The sequence below is a fragment of the Phocoena sinus genome, chromosome 9, assembly GCF_008692025.1.
Source record: "Phocoena sinus isolate mPhoSin1 chromosome 9, mPhoSin1.pri, whole genome shotgun sequence".
Classification (NCBI taxonomy): Eukaryota; Metazoa; Chordata; class Mammalia; order Artiodactyla; family Phocoenidae; genus Phocoena; species Phocoena sinus.
This window is the reverse complement of record NC_045771.1, coordinates 56,557,210-56,579,640: the sequence shown is the minus strand read 5'-3', so window position 1 is coordinate 56,579,640 and position 22,431 is coordinate 56,557,210. Positions and strand designations below refer to the sequence as shown.

The 22,431-nt window shown below is 39.2% G+C and overlaps 1 protein-coding gene across 5 annotated transcripts in view; it reads left to right on the top strand.

The window, feature by feature from the left end:
• The first annotated feature begins 96 nt into the window (after positions 1-96).
• The window catches only part of PEX1 (peroxisomal biogenesis factor 1), a 72,315-nt gene continuing 49,980 nt past the window's right edge, over positions 97-22,431 (top strand). For 2 of the 5 annotated variants that reach the window (XR_004351420.1, XM_032643021.1), the window contains exons 1-6: positions 137-306; positions 5,665-5,808; positions 8,148-8,231; positions 13,138-13,252; positions 13,351-14,117; positions 16,015-16,134. Coding sequence is in view for 4 of the 5 variants with exons in the window: in XM_032643021.1 (XP_032498912.1) it covers positions 175-306; positions 5,665-5,808; positions 8,148-8,231; positions 13,138-13,252; positions 13,351-14,117; positions 16,015-16,134 (1,362 nt within the window). In the remaining variant the exon portion in view is untranslated. Of the gene's footprint in view, positions 307-5,047; positions 5,138-5,664; positions 5,809-8,147; positions 8,232-13,137; positions 13,253-13,350; positions 14,118-16,014; positions 16,135-22,431 lie in introns of all 5 variants that reach the window. The other 3 variants (XM_032643022.1, XM_032643018.1, XM_032643019.1) reach the window with 3 other exon arrangements.

Here is a 22,431-nt window from a genome sequence, read left to right as displayed (position 1 = left end):
AGAGGCCCGGAGAGCCGGAGCAGGCTCGCATGCCCCTCCCGCTACAGACGCTCGGCAGGGCTATGGGCGGGACTAGGGGCGGGGCCGATCGATCTTCTCCGGCTTCGACGTCCTCGGCCTGCCGGGTTAGCCCGGGTCGGCTAGGGTGAGCGGCCGCGGGAACAGCGCCTGCGTATGATGTGGGGCGGCGGTCGCCTGGCAGGTGCGGGGGGTGACGGGGCGGTCGTGACCGTGGCCTTCACCAACGCTCGCGACTGCTTCCTCCATTTGTCGCGGCGCCTCGTGGCCCAGCTGCATCTGCTGCAGGTAACGCGCCTATCCTGGACGGGATTCCTGGCCCCGAGTCGAGGCACCTGGTGGGCCGTCTGCGGTCGGCCGGGACCCAGGTTTGTTAGGGACGCAGCGGCCGCTCAGGCCTCTCCGGGCGGCGGGACGCGGGCTGCTTTGCCCGGGCCGCCGAGCGGTTCAGAGGCCAGACTGTGGGCCGGTCTGGGCGGTCTTTGCAACCATACCACGTCTAATGGAGCCCCGGGCCTTTGAGTTAACTTGCCGCATTCCAGGTCTTTTACTCGGTGAAACTGGGCTTTCAGACATCCTGATATTCTGTCACTGCGTTCAGCTATTCCTCACTCCAGGTTGGAAAAGCTTTTGAAAAGTCGGGTTTGTCTTTTTGGGTTTTGTTTTGTTTCATTTTTAAAGAGTGTTTTTTCCTACCAATGATTTCCAGATGCCTGAACGGCTGTGGCCCGGGCCTCCAGAAGGAGGGGCAGCCTTGGTTTGTGGAGCCCCTGTAGGTTAACAGAGACTGAGCCCTGTGTCCCACGAGCGGGATAGGTTAATAAGATGAAGGTTCTTCCAGCGTCTCCGTTACTCGGAACACCTCTGAGGTGTGCTGGGAATGTGCAGTGAGATTATGCATATTTGGACGTATGTAGTTAGGATTACTTGAACCTCTGCTTTCAGTTGCCGTCTGAACATTGTGATTGTGGTAGTTCATAGCTCTAACCACATCCCTACTTTCATTATTTTAAAATAGAGGCACCTGGCCTACGAGTTTGAGTGTGCTTCTGGGGGCAAAAGGATAGAATATTCGAAATCTTGGAAAATCCTGGATGCCTAGTACCCCACTACTGGCTAATCCTTGCGGGAAATATTTAAGAATTTGCAATAATTTCAAATATCCCACCTTTCCATTTTAATAACTACTTTTCTAGATTATATTTGCCCCGTCTTTCAAAGCACGTTAATCCTGCTATTATTTGTTTTACCATAAAGTAGGTAGTCTCTTGGCCCTAATGAGCTCCCTTCATGGCAGGAGATGTGTTAGTTATGTCACCAGATCCCAGGTAGAGCCTGCCTGCCCTGTGCTCTCAGTCAGCTTTGATGGAAATTGTCCACAGTGCCTTCAAATCTCCACCTAATGAGTTTATAGGAAACACTTCCCACCTGATGAGTTTATAGGATTGCTTCCTTACAGTAGCTCTAAAATGTGGATGCTGTGTTGCATTCATCACTATTTAAGAATTTAGTGGTCTTGATCTATTTAAAAATTTTTTAGCCTTCAATAAGTATTCATAGGCATTAATTCGTAGATATATTTTTGAAACTTAAATCCCTTTAGCCTTGGAACAAACTGTTGTTTCGGTCCAGCCTATATCAGCAGAATAGGCCAACTTTTCTCCCCAATTAGAAAAGTAATACATGTTTTATAGGAAATTTGGAAAGAATGGAAAGTTATAAACAAGAAAATAAAGTTACCCATAATCCCCAAACCTAAAGATAACTAATGTTAACAGTTTGAATCAAACCTTCTAGTTTTGTTTCTAATCTCTATTTTTAACTGAAATGGAGTCCTACACACACCCTTATATGTAGTTTTGTATCCTGATATTTTACCTTAGAGTTATTATAAGTGTTTTATTTTGTTAAAAGGTAATTGTCACTTTTAGTGGCTAATTAGTACTCTCATAAGTTTGACATAATTTAATTGTTCACTGTGATGGAATGTTTATATTGTATTCCATTTTTAGACATTAAAAGTAATACTGTAATTATATTTTAATAAAAGTTAAAAATAACATCTTTGTTGTATAATATATAATAAAACATTGTTTTATTTTCTGGTTATTTAGGATAGGCTCCCAGAAGTATTGAGTTAGAGGGCATAGATAATTGTTAAAGTAGAAAGTCATGAGTCGGGAGTTAATAGGTTGAATTATTTTACTTCAGCTGAAGCATTGAATACATAATACAGATAATACTGTAATGGGTAAAGGGTCAGAGTGATGATTTTCTGGCCTGTGTCAGATTTACCTTTTTTTCTTTCAGTTTTGTGATATAATTGGCATACAGCCCTGTGTAAGTTTAAAGTGTACAGCATAATGATTTGACTTACATGCATCATGAAATGATGAGCACGATGTTTAGTGAACATCCATCATCTCATATAGATAAAAAATTATAGAAGTAGAAAAAAATGTTTTCCTTGTGATGAGAACTCAGTGTTTACTCTCAACAAGTTTCATATATATTAATGCAACAGTGTTAATTGTATTTATCATGTTGCAAAAGGCTTTAAAAATACCGATGTTCTGGTTCTTCCTCAGTCCTACTGAATCAGAGTCTTGGGGAGTGGGCTTCAGGCATCTGTAGTTTTAGAAATATCTTCAGGCTACTTGGATGCACAAAAAGTTGAGACCCGTTGTTCTAGAATCACAGAATATTGATGGTGAAAGAGAACTTAGGTATCTAGGTCATTTCTGTACTTTCATGCATGAGGAAGCTGGCCAGTCCATTTCCATGCAGTTAATTTGCCCTCGTCTGTAACTCACCTGCATCATCAACACTCGCCTCCTCGCTGTTTCTTCCATAACCCAGCTTCCCACTTCTGTGCTCTTACTCAAGCTATTCTTCCCTAAAGCATTTTTCCTCATTCCACGCTTTTAAAAACAGCATAATTCTACCTCCTCCACGTAGTTTCAGATTCTCTGTTGCCCACATTTGTCTCCTTTTCAAAACTTCACTGCAGTGTTTATGTGACACAGCTCACTTGTTATATTCTGTTCTGTGTTTTAAGTATTGTCTTCTTTTGTTTATCCAAGTCCTGTTTCAGGACTGGGTACCCAGAGGATCCTTTAACTCAGGATTTCTTAACCTTGGCACTATTGACATTTTAGGCTGGGAAATTTCCTGTTGCGGGGGACTGCCTGGGTATTGTAGGATATTTAGCAGCATCTTTGGCCTCTACCCACTAGATGTCAGCAACACCCCTCCTCCTGGTCGTGACCAAAAATATCTGGAGACATTGTCAGATGTCTCCTGGGGGAGAAAATCACCCTCAGTTGAGAATCACTACTGTAACTCAGTTACTTTGTCTGCATTACTGAAACAGGGGAAAGAATTCATATCCACACTGAGAGCAACCAAATGAACCTAAATCACCCTCCAGAAATAGCCATTTTGTCATTTCCTCTGTGTTACCCAGGCCTCGGACCTGGCCGATCCTAAGGCACTGCAACCTATGGTTTCACCCAGCAATTCCCTTCAAGTGATATGGATACCATGGGTTTAGGCAAAAGCAGGTCAGTCATTTGTTGATTAGATTGAACTCCTGGAAAAGGGGCTTCTTTTTCTCTAGGCTGTCCTTTTCTTCTCTCTACCTGAGGGCCCAGGGGCTCTGTGGTCCAAGTGAATGATTTTTGACGTAAAAATGAACTCAGAACATTAGTCTGCAAAGTTTATATCTGAACATATATTATGACTTTATGGGGCTGATTACTACCTTTTGACCAAATGAATAATTGAAGTATTTTTCATATTTAATGAAGTTGATTTTTCCCTTTTCCAGGGAGTTGGTGGGTTCTCCTTTTTGATATTTCAGGGCATATTTCATATTTCCTTATTTAACATCTGTGGTTTTAAAAGTTTCTTCATATGAAATAGGGCAGCTGATCTGCATTATATGTCAATGACTGATGAAACCCTGTAAAAAGTTTTTAGGGGATTGGTCACTTTGACTCTTATAATCTCAGCTCACATAGTTACAGCTGACCTAGTAACTGTGGACTTTGACTGCAAATCTGAGTCTCTTTCTACTGTATCACATTGTTCTCAGTGGAAAGATTTTGTCATCCAGAGTGGTGGAACTGTCCTGTAAAGAATTGTAAGAAGGACTTCCCTGGTGGCGCAGTGGTTAAGAATCCGCCTGCCAATGCAGGGACATGGGTTCGAGCCCTGGTCCGGGAAGATCCCACATGCCACGGAGCGACTAAGCCTGTGCGCCACAACTACTCAGCCTGCACTCTAGAGCCTGTGAGCCACAACTACTGAAGCCCATGCCCCGCAGCAAGAGAAGCCACTGCAATGAGAAGCCCACGCACCACAACGAAGAGTAGCTTCCGCTCACCACAACTAGAGAAAGCCCTTGCGCAGCAGCGAAGACCCAGTGCAGCCAAAAATAAATAAATTTAAAAATATATAAATTATTTAAAAAGAGGATTAGCCAGAAATAGACTAACATGTTTGATATTCACATGGGAATACCAGTAATTCCTTTTTTCCCTTCCAGGTTTATATATTTCCCAAGGTTTCTTTAATAGGTTTGTAATTTTTAAATCATAGAAAACATTTTTTAATCCTTAAGCACAGGCATACATATTTTATATAATTGCTCTTAAGAAGAATAAATTTTATACTTTGCTTTTTTTAACTTATGTTTCCATAGTTCAAGACTTTTAAAAATTATTATTTAAAAAAAATTATTATTTAAGAAGCTGCGTAATATAAAATTTCTGGAATGTACATAAGCTATTAACAGTAATTACCTCTGGGAACAGGGACCAGCCCTCACATTTTATGCTTTTATACTTTTTGTGCTTTTACCATGTATTACTCTTCTAATAAATAAATACTACTACATTTTTATTGATTACATGTTTCTACTTATTGACTTATACTTTACTAAAATGGTAAATTTACAGCTTATTTAGTAATTTCCATATTGCTAGACATATAAGACAGTTCTAACTTTTTTTTTTTTTTTTCATAGAGGAGTCCTAAGTTTCCACATAGAAAATACTGAAGAGATATGTTCTGGTGTAGTTTTTTCCTTCTTCTTTGAATCATTAATTCTAAATAAGTAAGTAAGGTCAAAGGCTGTATAAGTTCATTGGCTACCTGTTGCCATTGTAAATTCTGGAATGGTTGAATCAATTTATAATGCCATCATAAGAATGTAAGGGTATTGGTTTCACCCATAGCATCACCATCATTGGGTACTGGAAAAGATTATAGCTTTTTTGTGTGTGTGTGGTACACGGGCCTCTCACTGTTGTGGCCTTTCCCGTTGCGGAGCGCAGGCTCAGCAGCCATGGCTCACGGGCCCAGCCGCTCCACGGCATGTGGGATCCTCCCAGACCGGGGCACGAACCCATGTCCCCTGCATCAGCAGGCGGACTCTCAACCACTGCGCCACCAGGGAAGCCCAGATTATAGCTTTTAAAATGCTGTGACAAATGTGGATATAACAGAGTGCTATCAACTATTTATAGAACTCTTTTTGTATGTGTGGATTGCAATAATAGTTTATCTTTTATGTGAATCCAGAGAAGCATGTAAAAACTTTCAAAACTTTTCTCCCCCATTTCTTATTTTTTGAATAAATAGAATCAAGCTATAGAAGTATCCTGGGGTCACGAGCCTGCATTCTTGAGCTGGGTGGAAGGCAGACATTTTAGTGATCAAGGTGAAAATGTGGCTGAAATTAGCAGACAATTTGGTCAGAAACTTGGACTTTCAAATGGGGAACAGGTAAGCACAAAATGTGATGACAGTGACTTTCTTCTGATGTCACATAATACAGCAATAGAAATAAAAGTTCAGATATATTTTTTAAGGTGGTAAGATGACACCTAACTTGTGTGCTACTATAACCAATCCAGGATGTTCAAGTTGACTATAACTGTTGTTAAGTCACTATCTACCATATACTCCATTAAGTCATTACCTAGTAGTCTCCCATGGTCCCTAGTTGATTTTGTATTCTACTATTTTACTCACTTTCCAGGTACCTTAATTTTGTTTTTGTGCAATTTTTTTTGCTATATGAATTAATGAGTTTTACTTACTATTATTGAGCTTCATTTTATTTGTTTCTGACAGATTTTCTAACCTTGCAGGGTCATACTTGATTTTAAAAAATCTGTCCTACAAAAGAGAGTTATTATTTTTCCAGTTTCGTCTTGCCTGTGAATTTCATGTGCTTAGATTGTAAACTCTAAAGCTTAAGGACTCATGTTTCTCTTCATTTTATCATATTCACCAGTTTATGGTTTTAACTATTTTAAACTGCAGAAGTAATACATATTCAGTACAAATGTTTTACAGTTGAAAGTAGAAAATGTTTGTCCCTTTCTCTAATCCCAGCCTCAGAATGATTGTGTACTGTGGGATCTCATTAGACCTTCAGGGTTTAAAGAATGAGATCATACATATTTTCTGCAATTTTTTCCCCCACAAACTATATCAGAGATCCTTTCCACATATTACAGACAATATACATTGAACATGTTTGTATGTGTATGAAGTGAAATAAATATTAAAAATTGAATTGCCAAGTCTAGGGCACTGCACATTTAAAAATTTGATAGACGGGGCTAAATTGCTTTCTATTACCAGTTTCTCACAAGAATACTGAAGAATGTCACATCTTTTTTTTTTTTTTTTTGTGGTACGCGGGCCTCTCACTGTTGTGGCCTCTCCCGCTGCGGAGCACAGGCTCTGGACACGCAGGCTCAGCGGCCATGGTTCACGGGCCCAGCCGCTCCACGGCATGTGGGATCTTCCCGGACCGGGGCATGAACCCACGTCCCCTGCATCGGCAGGCGGACTCTCAACCACTGTGCCACCAGGGAAGCCCAACATCTTTTTAACTTGTTTTGAACACAGACTAATTTTTTTCATGCATGTTTCTGATAATGAGAATAGGCCACTGATGAGAAATCCATAGGCCTAGCACTAGTCTTTTGCTTACCTTAAATTTTTGCTAGAATCTTAAAACTTTAGCAGCTTAGTGACCTTAGAAATCACTAACTTTGGTGCCTTGCTCTGCAAACCTAGGGAGATGGACTATTTTGCCCAGGATTGCATAGCAAGTTATAGTTCTGCTCTCTTTGAGTATATGGCACTTCCCTATGGGAAAAATCAACTTCCTATTCCTGATGTTGATGTCTTTATCAGCACCCTGAACAGTCCTGCTTGTTTTTAATTCCCATTTGCTTCAAAGTGAACTTCTATCCGATTTTCTGCACATTCTTTGTATTGTAACAACACCACTAAGGCACTGTCTCGCAAACAATCATTGATAGGAACAGAAAGTGGACTGGCTTGGCCAGGATGATAGCTTCTTGTTTTGTGCTTCCTTAGAGTCACTGCTTTCAAATAGGGTATATGGGAGGTACTGAGGGAAATAACTGAGGAACAGGTGAGGCACTTGGGGAAAGTCTGCTCCAATCCACAAAAGGCAGAGAAGGAGCATTTAATACTCAGTGGCTTTGGATTTTACTCCTCTAATCCCCAGAAATGCCCATAGAAGAGGAAAGAAAGTAAGAAGGTTAATTCTAAATTCTTGAGAGACACTAGGATTTCCTGTGTATCTATAGACTAGAATGAGGGGATATTTGTTTTGCTATATACATTTTAGCTGTGCATGATTATGCTTCTAAATAATTGGTTCTGATCTCTATTTCAGTGTGTTTTTTACTTTTCCAGAAGCAGCATGGCTTGAAGTTAGTTATAAAACTAAATTGCAGAACTGCTAGAAATAATAGTATTTATATATAAGATCAAGCCATGACTTCATGACATTATTGTTTTTTCTTGCATTTTTAACTTATATTTCTTTTCTTTAAATGGCTATCTTTATATTATTTTTTAAAACTTATATTGTGCTAGAATGTATTTTCCTTTATTTTATAATTGGTTGTAAAATAATTTTTTCTGAAATGCTGAGTATATCAGGGCCTACCTAAGGACTACACACAAACACACATGCACACAAAATTAATTACGTAGCTAAAGAGAGAACTTCTTATTTTCTAGGGATATAAAAAAGGCTTTTAATAGTAGTTTTGTACTTTAATGTTTTCCAGGTGTTTCTCAAGCCTTGTTCCCATGTGGTGTCTTGTCAACAAGTTGAGGTGGAACCCCTCTCAGCAGATGATTGGGAGATACTGGTAAAGAAAACAAAATGAGAACTATCCCAGTTTAAAGTTAAACTACTTCAAAATATCAGTGTCTTTTTTTTTTTTAATTATAGTTGATTTACAATCTTGTGCTAGTTTCTGCTATACAGCAAAGCAATGCAGTTATACACATACATACATTCTTTTTTTTATGTTCTTTTCCATTACGGTTGATCCCAGCAGATTGGATATAGTCCCCTGTGCCATACAGTACAACCTTGTTGTTTATCCATTCTAAGTGTAATAATTTGCATCTACCAACCCCAAACTCCCAGTCCATCCCTCTCCGCCCCCCTTCCCCCTTGGCAGCCACAAGTCTGTTCTCTGTGTCTGTGAGTCTGTTTCTGTTTTGTAGATAGGTTCATTTGTGCCATATTTTAGATTCCACATATAAGTGATATCACATGGTATTTGTCTTTCTCATTCTGACTTCCTTCACTTAGTATGATAATCTCTCGTTGCATCCATGTTGCTGCACGTGGCATTATTTTGTTCTTTTTTATGGCTGAGTAGTATTCCATTGTGTATATGTACCACATCTTCTTTATTGATTCATCTGTCGATGGACATTTAGGTTGTTTCCATGTCCTGGCTATAGTGAGTAGTGCTGCTGTGAACATCGGGGTGCATGTATCTTTTTGAATTATAGTTTTGTCCAGGTATATGCCTAGGAGTGGGATGGCTGGATCATATGGTGGTTCTATTTTTAGTTTTCTGAGGAATCTCCATACCGTTTTCCATAGTGAGTGCACCAACTTACATTCCCACCAACAATGTAGTGGGTTCCCTTTTCTCCATATCCTCTCCAGCATTTGTTACTTGTAGACTTTTTCATGACGGCCATTCTGACCAGTTAGAGGTGGTATACCTCATTGTAGTTTTGATTTGCATTCCTCTAATAATTAGTGATGTTGAGCATCTTTCCATGTGCCTACTGGCCATCTGTATGTCTTTGGAGAAATGTCTGTTTAGGTCTTCTGCCCATTTTTCGGAGGGGTTATTTATTTTTTTGTTGTTGAGTTGTATGAGCTGTTTGTATATTTTGGAGATTAAGCCCATGTCTGTCACATCATTTGCAAATATTTTCTCCCATTCTGTACGTTGTCTTTTTGGTTTTTTTATGGTTTCTTTTGCTGTGCAAAAGCTTGTAAGTTTGATTAGGTCCCATTTGTTTATTTTTGTTTTTATTTCTATTGTCTTGGGAGACTGACCTAAGAAAACATTGATACAATTTAGTCAAGAGAATGTTTTGCCTATGCTCTCTTCTAGGAGTTTTATGGTGTCATGTTTAAGTCTTTAAGCAACTTTGAGTTTATTTTTGTGCATGGTGTGAGGGTGTGTTCTAAGTTCATTGATTTACATGCAGCTGTCCAACTTTCCCAGCACCACTTACTGAAGAGACTGTCTTTTTCCCATTTTATATTCTTTCCTCCTTTGTCAAAGATTAATTGACCATAGGTATGTGGATTTATTTCTGGGCTCTCTATTCTGTTCTGTTGATCCGTATGTCTGTTTTTATACCAATACCACACGTTTGATTACTGTAGCTTTGTAGTATTGTCTGAGAGAGTTATGCCTCCTGCTTTTTTTTTTTTTTAACCCCTCAGGATTGTGTTGGCAATTCTGGGTCTTTCATGGTTCCATATAAATTTTTGGATTATTTGTTCTAGTTCTGTGAAAAATGTCATGGGTAATTTGATAAGGATTGCATAAAATCTGTTGCCTTATTGATTTTCTGACTAGAAGATCTGTCCATTGATGTGAGGGAGTGTTAAAAGTCTCTTACTATTATTGTATTCCCTTCAGTTTCTCCCTTTATGTCTGTTAGAATTTATTTTATGTATTTGGTGCTCCTATACTGGGTGCATATATATGCTGACAAGTGTAAAATCCTCTTCTTGTTTTGATCTTTTTGTCATTATATAGTTTCCTTCTTTATCTTTCTTTATAGCCTTTGGTTTTTGTTTTTTTTTTGCGGTACGCGGGCCTCTCACCGCTGTGGCCTCTCACCGCTGTGGCCTCTCCGGACGTGCAGGCCCATCGGCCATGGCCCATGGGCCCAGCCGCTCTGCGGCATGTGGCATCCTCCCAGACCGGGGCACGAACCCGCGTCCCCCGCATCGGCAGGCGGACTCCCAACCACTGCACCACCAGGGAAGCCCTAGCCTTTGTTTTAAAGTCTGTTTTTTCCGATATGAGTATTGTGACCCTCACTTTCTTTTCATTTCCTTTTGCACGAAATATCTTTTTCCATCCCCTCACTTTCAATCTTTGTGTGTCCTTTGCCCTAAGGTGGGTCTTTTGTAGGCAGCATATTGTAGGCTCTTGTTTTTTAATCCAGTCTGCGACTCTATGCCTTTTGATTGGAGCATTTCGTCCACTGATATTTAAGGTAATTAGTGATACATATGTTATTTATTGCCATATTAAACCTTGTTTTTCAGTTGATTCTTTGCTTCTTCTTCCTTTTTGTTTTTCCTTTTGTGGTTTGATGATTTCCTTTTACTTTATGTTTGTGTTCTTTTCTTTTTGTGAATCTATTGTATGTTTTTGATTTGTGGTTGCCCTGTTTTTCAAGTATGTTAACCCCTTCCTATATCTGCTTGCTTATGACTGATAGTCATATAGGCTCAAACACATTCTAAAAAACAAAAAAAAAGAATCTGTATTTTTTTGATGTCCTTTTTTACATCTTCATGTTTATCCTTTTGCTGTTCCTTGTATTTATCATCACTTTCACAGACAGGGTTTTTTTTTTTTCTCTCTTTTTGATCTATATACTGGCTAATTTAAGTGGTTTACTTTCCAATCATGATTTCTTCCTTCCTATATCTTCTTCTTTTCTATTTAGAAAAGATCTTTTAATATTTCTTTTAGGATAGGTTTAGTACTGCTGTATTATTTTAGTTTTTGCTTGTCTGAAAAATTCTTTATTTTTCTTCCTATTCTAAATGATAATCTTGCTGGGTAGGATATTCTAGATGGCAGAATTTTCCCTTTCAAGACTTTGAATATATTTTGCCACTCCTTTCTGGCCTACAGTGTATTTGTAGAGAAGTCAGCTAATAGCCTTATGGAGGTTTCCTTGTAATTAACTCTTTGTTTTTCTCTTGCTACCTTTAGAATCCTTTCTTCATCTTTAACTTTTGCCATTTTATTATAATATGTCTTGGTGTAGGTCTGTTTAGGTCCGTCTTGTTTCTGTGCTTCCTGTATTGGGATATCTGTTTCCTTCTTTAGGTTTCAGAAGTTTTCGCCATAATTTCTTCAAATACATTTTCAGTCCCCTTTTCTCTTTCTTCTTCTGGAATCTCTGTTATGCCTAGATTGAGATGCTTTGTATTATAAGTCTCTAATACTGCTTTCATTTTTTTCATTAGGCTGTGCCTGCTGTTTTAATTGAGTAATTTCCATTATTCTGTCTTCCAGATCACTTATTCTGTCTTCTGCATTATTCATTCTGCTATTCATTGCCTTTAGCTCAGCTTTTGTCTCGGCAAATGAATTTTCTAATTTGTCTTGGCTCTTCCTTAGAGTTTCTGTTTCCTTTTTATAGTACTCTGCATTTCTGTCTCTAGGCTTTCTTAATTCCTTCAGTATTTTCATTACTCCCTTTTGAAGTCGGTGTCTGTTAGACTGAAGAAGTCTGTTTCCTTGTTTATTCCTTCAAGGGAATTCTCTTGGTCTTTCAACTGGGAGCATTTCCTCTGCTTCTTCATTTTGCTTATATTTCTCTTACTCTGTGAGTTTAGGAGAAACAGTTATCTCCTCTAGTCTTGGAGGGCTATTTATATGCGGAAGCATCCCTGCATAGCTTATGTGGGTTTAATTTTTTTTTTGGCATGAGGGCTGTTTTTGGTTTGGATGCTTGCCATCTCTTTCCTCAGTGTGTGCTGGCCATTATCCCCTTGATGGGACCATGCAGGTGCATGGCCCGCGCACGCTCCCAGGAGGGGAGGGGCAGCGGTTGGTGCCCAGGCGTGGGACACTTGGTGGTGGCAGCGGTCTGCACCTGCCTCTGCAGTCCAAGATGGCAGTGGCGGCTTGTACCCACCCCCTGAGTGCACATAGGCTGTACCCTGCTGCCTGAGAGTGCACATGTGGAGAAAGAAGCTCCAATGGTATTACTGCCCCTCTCCTTGCATGCCCCCCAACAATGGCACCTTACCTCTCTGGCGGGCCCAGGCTTATTCCTGTACTGTCTCGGTTGTGGTGCACCACACCCTAGCCCCCCTCAGGCTGTCTTCATGCAGCCAACCCCAGTCCTCTGCCTAGGTCTGACCTCCAAAGCCCAAGCCTCAGCACCCAGCCCCCACCTGCCGCAGCGGACAAGCATCTCAGGCTGGGGAATGCTGGGCAGCACACTGACCGTCTGTGCAGGTCTCTCTCCACTTTCCCCTCTGCATACTGGTTGCTGCGCTCTCCTCCAAGGCTCTGAAGCTCCCCCTCTGTCCCAGCTGATCTCCCCACCAGTGAGAGGGCTTTCCAGTGTGTGGAAACCTTTCACAGTTCCCTCCCCGGAGCACAGGTCCTGTCACGATTCCTTTCTCTCTTTTTTTTTTCTTTATTCTTTAGTCCTACACAGTTACATGGAGATTTTCTTGCCCTTTTGGAAATCTGCGGTGTTCTGCCAGCGTTCACTAGATATTCTGTGAGAACCGTTCCGCACGTTAGATATATTTTTGATGTATTTGTGGGAGAAGGTGAGCTCCCTGTCCTGCTCCTTCACCATCTTGATCTGATCCTCCAACATATCAGTGTCTTTAGATTTCTCTTCTGTGACTGGCATTATATATTCTGAGTTGGTTTGATTTATAAGAATGAGTTGAGATTTCCTTACTAGGCCTGGAATAGACAAAATGTAAAGTGAATTGATCTTTTTGTTTATTGATTCTAGGAGCTGCATGCTGCTTCCCTTGAACAGAATCTTCTAGATCAAATTCGAATAGTTTTTCCAAACGCCATTTTTTCTGTTTGGGTTGATCAGCAAGCTTACATATTTATCCGGATTGGTAGGTGCCATTGTAATATTTTCCATCATACTCTTCACAGTAGCACTGAATCCAAAGCAGAGGTAAATGCACACTAATGACCTTTATTTTCTACACAGTTGCACTAATACCAGCTGCTCCTTATGGAAGGCTGGAAACTGATAGCAAACTCCTTATTCAGCCAAAGACCCATGAAGCCAAAGAGAATACATTTTCAAAAGCAGATAATGCACATGGAAAATTTCATAATTTTGGAGAAGACCAAAAAGGATTGACAAGAGAACTTCAAACCAAGCAACTTCAATCAAATACTGTAGGAGTCACTGGGTCAAAAGAAACAGATTCAGAGGATACAATTGACTCATCATTAATACCAAGCTTATGGACTGTGATAGGAAGCATTTTTTCTTTTGGGTCTGAGAAGAAACAAGACACATCCTGGGGGTTAACTGAAATCAATGCATTCAAAAATATGCAGTCAAAAGTTGTTCCTCTGGATAATATTTTCAGAGTATGTAAATCTCAGCCTCCCAGCATATGTAATGCATCAGCAACTTCTCTGTTTCACAAACATTATACCATTCATGTATTTCCATGGGACCAGGAATATTTTGATGTGGAGCCCAGCTTTACTGTGACCTATGGAAAGCTAGTTAAACTACTTTCTCCAAAGCAACAGCAAAGTAAAATGAAGCAAAATGTCCTGTCACCTGAAAAAGAGAAGCAGATGTCAGAACCACTAGATCAAAAACAGAGTAGCCCAGACCATAGTCAAGAAGGTGGCAATGCCTGTGTGCTAAAGGTAGTCTGGAATGGACTTGAGGAATTGGAGAATGCCATTAAATACACCAAAAACTTGGAAGCTCTTCATCTTGGGAAAGTTTGGGTTAGTATAAATCTTTTTTTTTAATTGAAATATAGTTGCTTTACAGTGTTATGTTAATTTCTGGTGTACATCACATGGGTTAGTATAAATCTTATAATTGGGGAGGAAGTAATTTTATGTTGCTTGAACTTCCCCAAATTATGAACTAAAATAATATTTTATATACAAATTGAAAACCAGTATAATAAATAGTATCTAAAGTTCCTGCGGGGACACATTTCTGATTGCAGGGTAAAGTCCTTGTTTGGGTAGGGTTTGTGTATTTCCTGGCTAAGTAAACTTGGACCGGCATAAGCTAAGATTGGTGCAAGCCCAGAGAGGTCAAAATTATTTGCCTGGGGTTATTAGCTAATAAGTAGAACTAGGATTCAAACCCAGGCAGGCTGACTCTTGAGTTCATGCTTTGATTGGAGTGCCCTACAAAGCCTCACATCTTTAATGCCTGCAGAAGATGTGTTTCCCAGTTCTTGAAAGCAAAGGAAGGACTTGTTATGTATTGGGGGAAATGCCCAGTGTAGGGAGAGACCCACTACATGAGATGACCTGGATTCAAATGTACCCAGAAGGTCCTTACCCTGCTGGTATTGGCTCTTTAACTTGTGTGTGATGGAGAGCAAAGTAGAGCAGCTAGCGTTTCACCTTCTCATCCTAGCCTCAAATATTTTTTTTTAAGGTTTTTTTTTTGATGCAGACCATTTTTAAAAGTCTTTATTGAATTTGTTACAATATTGCTTCTGCTTTATGTTTTGGTTTTTTGGCCACAAGGCATGTGGGATCCTAGCTCCCCAACCAGGGATTGAACCCACACCCCCTGCATTGGAAGGTGAAGTTTTTTTGTTTTTTTGTGTTTTTTTTTGCGGTATGCGGGCCTCTCACTGCTGTGGCCTCTCCGGTTGCGGAGCACAGGCTCCGGATGCGCAGGCTCAACGGCCATGGCTCACGGGCCCAGCCGCTCCGCGGCACGTGGGATCCCCCCGGACCGGGTCACAAACCTGTGTCCCCTGCATCGGCAGGCGGACTCTCAACCACTGCACCATCAGGGAAGCCCAGAAGGTGAAGTTTTAACCACTGGACTGCCAGGGAAGTCCCTGGCCTCAAATATTAACACGAATTTTATATGAAATGAGTCACCAGCCCCCTTTATTTGAACCTAATTTTGAACGATTGTGAAATGAAACTTCAGGGTGAGAAGGGAGGAAATTGTTAGGACAGGGAAGAACAATGGGAAGGAAAGGGGGTCTCCTTTGTAGGTTTCTTTTACTCTCACAGTTTTACCTATGACCTTTATGTAGGCGATTTACAAAATTTTAATCTCTCAGCCTACATCATTTTCTAAAGCTCCAACGATGCCTCATGTTTTCTGTTAGCTCTAATCTCTTACTTAAGAAGATCCCACTGCATCTTCAAAATCAAATTGTCTAACACTGAACTTACTATGACTTATCTCTTTCTATTAATGGTTCTGCCATTAGGTAGGAAATACCATTATTTCCTTGATATTACATGGTGAGGACGGGGTGAAAAAGGGATAACAGTCAAGTCCTGGAGAACAGGTAAGATGGCAGTGAGGAGCCCGCACTTCCCGTTCTGCTTCAAAGGTTGGGAGAATGACCAGTGAGGAGTGGCAGTAGCTGCCATCAGATACTCAAACAGGCTTGACTGGATAGATCAAAACTGATCACCTTCTGAAGAGGATGTTAAAAGAAACAAATGTAGGGGAAAAATTGAAATGTGTTATAACAGTACCTGAACGCCCATCTGGTTATATTATAAATCATGATAGCGTCTATCATTCGCCTGAATTGATAGAAGTTAACATCAGTATTTATGCTATGGAGTATTTCTTAATCAAGCTTTTAACATATTTATATTTTTTATTTATTTTTATATATTTCAGATCCCAGATGACCTGAGAAAGAGGCTAAATATAGAAATGCATGCAGTAGTCAGAATAACTCCAGTGGAAATTACCCCTAAAATTCCAAGATTTCTAAAATTACAACCTAGAGAAAACTTAGTGAGTTCAGATTTATATGTTACATCACAGTTTTACATGTGTTGTAAAATTTCTAGTTGCTTTAGTTAAGTAATAAGAATGTACTCCTTTATGCTAGAAGAGCAAGGAAGTCTTTTTTTCTTTTTATTTTATTGTGGTAAAATATATATAAGATAAAATGCTATTGTAACCATTTTTAAGTGTGCAGTTCAGTGGCATTAAGTACATTTATAATGCTGTGAAATCATCACCACTATCTATTTCCAAAACTTTTCCATCACCCCAAGCAGAAACTCTGTGCCCGTTAAGCCATCACTCCCCATCCTTCCCTCCCCCAGTTCCTGGTAACCTCTCATCTGTAGTCAGTCTCTGTGAATTTACTTATTCTAGATCTTATATGTAAGTGGAATCATACAATATTTGCCCTTTGTGTCTTGCTTATTTCATTTAACATGTTTTCAGGGTTCATCCACACTATAGCATATATCAGAACTTCATTCCTATTTATGGCTAAATAATATTCCATTGTATGTATATACCACATTTTGTTTATCCATTCATCTGTTGATGGACATGGGTTATTTCTGCCTTTTTAACTATTGTGAATAGTGCTGCTGTGGATGTTTATGTACAAGTATTTGTTTGAGTCCCTGCTTTCAGTTCTTTTGGGTACATACCTAGGAGTTGAGTTGCTGGGTCATATGGCAATTCTATGTTTAACTTTTTGAGAAACCAAGAAGTCTTTAATAAGCAATACACATATCAATTGTGCCAATGCAAATATGGATAACTTGGCTTTTAAAAGTTTGGTATTTTTGCTACATCTGGGTAATCTTTTAAAAAATTCTCATATGTTTCGGTATTAACATTGCAGCATAAAAGAGAGTTAGATTGTTTTACTTTTCAACACTGTTAATTTAGTAGAAATTGATAATGGTCAGGAAATGAGGTACGGAACTTAACTTTAAAATCTTTTTAATAGGGTATCATCATCTGTACCAGTTTAGATTACCAGTCTCAGAGAATTATAATACAGGAAAATTATTATATGTTTAAAAAATTCCAGACATAATTTAATCCTTCTCTGATAATTCGAGTGATACTTCTGGGTCCTCTGGATATCGATGGTCATTATGTCAGGGTCATTATATAACCATTTTAACAGATCTTTCTACTTGATGAAACCCCAGGTAAGATAGCTTATGTTTTGTGACTAGAGAAGAAGAAAACAAATAGAATAAATGCCATTTCCATAATAGTATGCAACTGAGCATTTAACACATTGGCTGAACAGTATACAGTGATTTGTAGTTTTCTTCGAACTTTTTGGTTATTGATCTTAGGGTTTCTTTTTAATTTTTATTTTATATTATAGTTGATTTACAACGTTTCATTAGTTTCAGATGTATAGCAAAGCGATTCAGTTATACATATACATATATCCATTCTTTTTCAGATTCTTTTCCCATATAGGTTATAACAGAATATTGAGTGAGTTCCCTATGCTATACAATAGGTCCTTGTGGATTATCTATTTTATATATAGTAGTGTGTATATGTTAATGCCAAACTCCTAATTTATCCCTCCCCCCCACCTTTCCCCTTGGTAACCATAAGTTTGTTTTCGAAGTGTGTGAGTCTGTTTCTGTTTTGTAAATAAGTTCATTTGTATCATTTTATTAGATTCCACATATAAGTGATACCATATGATATTTGTCTTTCTCTGTCTGACTTACTTCACTTAGTACGATAATCTCTAGGTCTATCCATATTGCTGCAATGGCATTATTTCATTCTTTTTTATGGCTTTTTAAATATATTCCATTGTATATATATATATATCACATCTTTATCCATTGCTCTGTCGAAGGACATTTAGGTTGCTTCTGTGTCTTGGCTATTGTAAATAGTGCTACAGTGAACATTGGGGTGCATGTATCTTTTCAAATTAGGGTTTTCTCTGGATATATGCCCAGGAGTGGGTGGGATTGCTGGATCATATGGTAGTTCTATTTTTTGGAGGTTTTAAGGAACCTTCATATGTTCTCCACAATGGTTGTACCAATTTACATTCACACCAACAGTGTAGGAGGGTTCCCTTTTCTCAGCACTGTCTCCAGCATTCATTGTTTGTAGACTTTTTGATGATGGCTCTTCTGATCAATGTGAGGTGATACCTCATTGTAATTTTGATTTGCATGTCTCTAATAGTGATGTTGACCACCTTTTCAAGTACTTTTTGGCCACCTGTATGTCTTCTTCGGAGAAAGGTCTGTTTAGACCTTTTCTGCTCATTTTTTGATTGGGTTGGTGGGTTTTTTTGTTTTTTTGTTTTTTGTTTGATATTGAGCTGCATGGACTGTTTGTATGTTTTGGACATTAATCCCTTGTGGGTTGCATCACTTGCAAATATTTTCTCTCATTCTGTGCGTTGTCTTTTTGTTTTGTTTATGGTTTCCTTTGCTGTGCAAAAGCTTTTAAGTTTAATTAGGTCCCATTTTTGTTTTTATTTTCATTACTGTAGGAAGTAGATTCAAAAAGATATTGCTGCGATTTATGTCAGAGAGTGTTCTCCCTTTGTTTTCCTCTAAGAATTTTATAGTGTCCAATCTTACATTTAGCTTTTTAATCCATCTTGACTTTATTTTTTTATTTTTTTGTGGTACGCGGGCCTCTCACTGTTGTGGCCTCTCCCACTGCGGAGCACAGGCTCTGGACACGCAGGCTCTGCGGCCATGGCTTACGGGCCCAACCGCTCCGCGGCATGTGGGACCTTCCCAGACTGGGGCACGAACCCATGTCCCCTGCATCGGCAGGTGGACTCTTAACCACTGCACCACCAGGGAAGCCCCATTTTGACTTTATTTTTATGTATGGTGTTAGAGAATGTCTAGTTTAATTCTTTTATATGTAGCTGTTTAGTTTTCCCAGCACCACTTATTGAGACTGTTTTTTCTCCATTGTATATTCTTGTCTCCTTTGTCATAGGTTAATTGACCATAGGTGCATGGGTTTATTTCTGGACATTCTATCCTGTTCCATTGATCTATATTTCTGGTTTTGTGCTAGTAACATACTGTTTTGATTATTGTAGCTTTGTGTTATAGTCGGAAGTCAGGGCGCCTGATTCCTCCAGCTCCGTTTTTCTTTCTCAGGATTGCTTTGTCTATTTGCGGTCTTCTGTGTTTCCATAAAAATTTAAATATTTTTTGTTCTACTTCTGTGAAAAATGCCGTTGGTAATTTAATAGGGATTGCATTGAATCTGTATATTGCCTTGGGTAGTATAGTCATTTTGACAATATTGACTCTTCCAGTCCAAGAACATGGTATATCTTTCCATCTGGTTGTGTCATCTTTGATTTCCTTCATCAGTGTCTTATAGTTTTCAGAACAGAGGTATTTTGTCTCCTTAGGTATGTGTATTCCTATGGTAAATGGGATTGTTTCCTTAATTTCTCCTTCTGATCTTTTGTTTTTAGTGTATATAAATAAGAGATTTCTGTGTATTAATTTTGTATCCTACAACTTTACCGAATTCATTGGTGAGCTCTAGTAGTTTTCTGGTAGCCTCTTTAGGATTTTCTATGTATAGTATCATGTCTTCTGCAACAGTTTTACTTCTTTTCCAATTTGGATTCCTTTTCTTTTTCTTTTCTGATTGCCATGGCTAGGACTTTGAGAACTATGTTTAAAAAAAAAAATGGCTAGACTGGGCATCCTTGTCTTAGAACTGCTTTTGCTGCGTCCCATAGGTTTTGGATTGTCATGCTTTTTTTTCATTTGTCTCTAGGTATTTTTTGATTTCCTCTTCGATTTTTTTTCAGTGATCCATTGGTTGTTTAGTAGCATATTGTTTAGCCTCCATGTGTTTGTGTTTTTTACAGTTATTTTCTTGTAGTGAACTTCTAATCTCATAGCATTGTGGTGGAGAAGATGCTTGATATGATTTCAATTTTCTTAAATTTACTGAGCCTTGCTTTGTGTCCCAGCATGTGCTCAGTCCTGAAGAATGTTCCATGTGTACTTGAAAAGATTGTGTATTCTGCTGCTTTTGGATGGAAGGTCTATAAATATCAATTAAGTCCATCTGGTCTAATGTGGCATTTAAGGCCTGTGTTTCCTTATTGATTTTGTGTCTGGATGATCTGTCCATTGATGAAAGTGGGTTGTTAAAGTTCCTCACTATTATTGTGGTACTGTCGATTTCTCCTTTTATGGCTATTATTATTTGCCGTATGTATTGAGGTGCTTCTGTGTTGGGTGCATATATAATTACAATTGTTATATTTTCTTCTTGGATTGATCCCTTGATCATTAATGTAGCGTCCTTCTTTGTCTCTTGTAACATTCTTTATTTTAACGTCTATTTTGTCTGATATGAGTATTACTACTCCAGCTTTCTTTTGATTTCCATTTGCATGGAATGCCTTTTTCCATCCCCTCACTTTCAGTCTGTATGTGTCCCTAGATCTGAAGTGGGTCTCTTGTAGACAGCATATATACAGGTCTTGTATTTGTATCCATTCAGCCAGTCTGTGTCTTTTGGTTGGAGCATTTAATCCATTTATCAGTACATTTAAGGTAATTGTCAATATGTATGTCCTTATTGCCATTTTGTTAATTGTTTTGGATTTGTTTTTGTAGGTCTTTTTTCTTCCTTTCCTCTTTTGTTCTCATGTGATTTGATAGCTATCTTTAGTGTTGTGTTTGGATTGCTTTTTCTTTTTTTGTGCGTATCTATTGTAGATTTTTGGTTTGTAGTTCCCATGAGGGTTTTTTGTTGTTGTTGTTGTTGTTTGCGGTACGCGGGCCTCTCACTGTTGTGGCCTCTCCCGTTGCGGAGCACAGGCTCCGGATGTGCAGGCTCAGCGGCCATGGCTCATGGGCCTAACCGCTCGGTGGCATGTGGGATCTTCCTGGACTGGGGCACGAACCCATGTCCCCTGCATCGTCAGGCGGACTCTCATCCACTGCGCCACCAGGGAAGCCCTCCCATGAGGTTTTGATATAGCAGTGTATATATATACGAGATTGTTTTCAGTTGCTGGTCTCTTAACTTCAAATGTATTTTCAATATGCTGCATTTGTGCTCTCCTCTTCTCATGATTGCTGGTTTTGGTATCCTGTTTGTATGTGGATGATTTCCTACCTTTGCTCTATGTTTGCCTTTACCTTTGAGCTATCCTATTTATAATTTTCTTGTTTCTAGTTGTGGCCTTTTCTTTTCCATCTAGAGAAGTTCCTTGAGCATTTGTTGTAAAGCTGATTTGGTGTTGCTGAATTCTCTAAGCTTTTGCTTGTCTGTAAAGCTTTTGATTTCTCCGTCGAATCTGAACAAGAGCCTTGCTAGGTAGAATGTTCTTGGTTGTACGTTTTTCCCTTTCATCATTTTAAATATATTGTGCCACTGCCTTCTGGCCTACAGAGTTTCTGCTGAAAAATCAGCTAATAACCTTATGAGGATGCCCTTGCATGTTATTTGTTGCTTTCCCCTTGTTGCTTTTAATATTTTCTCTTTGTCTTTAAATTCTGTCAATTTGATTAACATGTGTCTCGGTGTGTTCCTGCTTGGGTTTATTCTGCCTGGGACTCTCTGTGCTTTGTGGAGTTGAGTGAGTGTTTCCTTTCCCATTAGTTAAGGAAGTTTTCAGCTATTCTTTCTTCAAATATTTTCTCAGGCCCTTTCTCTCTTCTCCTTCTGGGACCCCTATAATGTGAATGTTGGTGCTTTTAATGTTGTCCCAGAGGTCCCTTAGACTGTCCTCATTTCTCTTCATTCTTTTTTCTTTATTCTGCTCCGTGGCAGTGATTTCCTCCAATCTGTCCTCCAGCTCACTTGTTCATTCTTCTGCCTCATTTATTCTGCTATTGATTCTTTCTAGTGTATTTTTCATTTCAGTTATTGTATTGTACATCTGTGTGTTTTTTTCAAGCTTCTAGCTCTTTGTTAATCATTTCTTGTACCCTCTCAGTCTGTGCCTCGATTCTTTTTTTGAGTTTTTGGATCATCTTTACTATCATTACTCTGAATTCTTTTTCAGGTATATTGCCTATCTCCACTTCACTTAGTTGTTCTTCTGGGGTTTTATCTTTTTCCTTTGTCTGGAACAGGTTTCTCTGCTGTGTCATATTTTCTAATGTTCTGTGTTTGTGGTCTCTGTTCCTCAGGCTACAGGATTGTAGTTCTTCTTGTTTCTGGTGTCTGCCCCCTGCTGGGTGAGGTTGGTCCAGGGGCTTCTGCAGGCTTCCTGGTGGGAGGGACTAGTGCCTGCCCCCTGGTGGGTGGAGCTGGATTTTGTGCCTCTAGTGGGCAGGG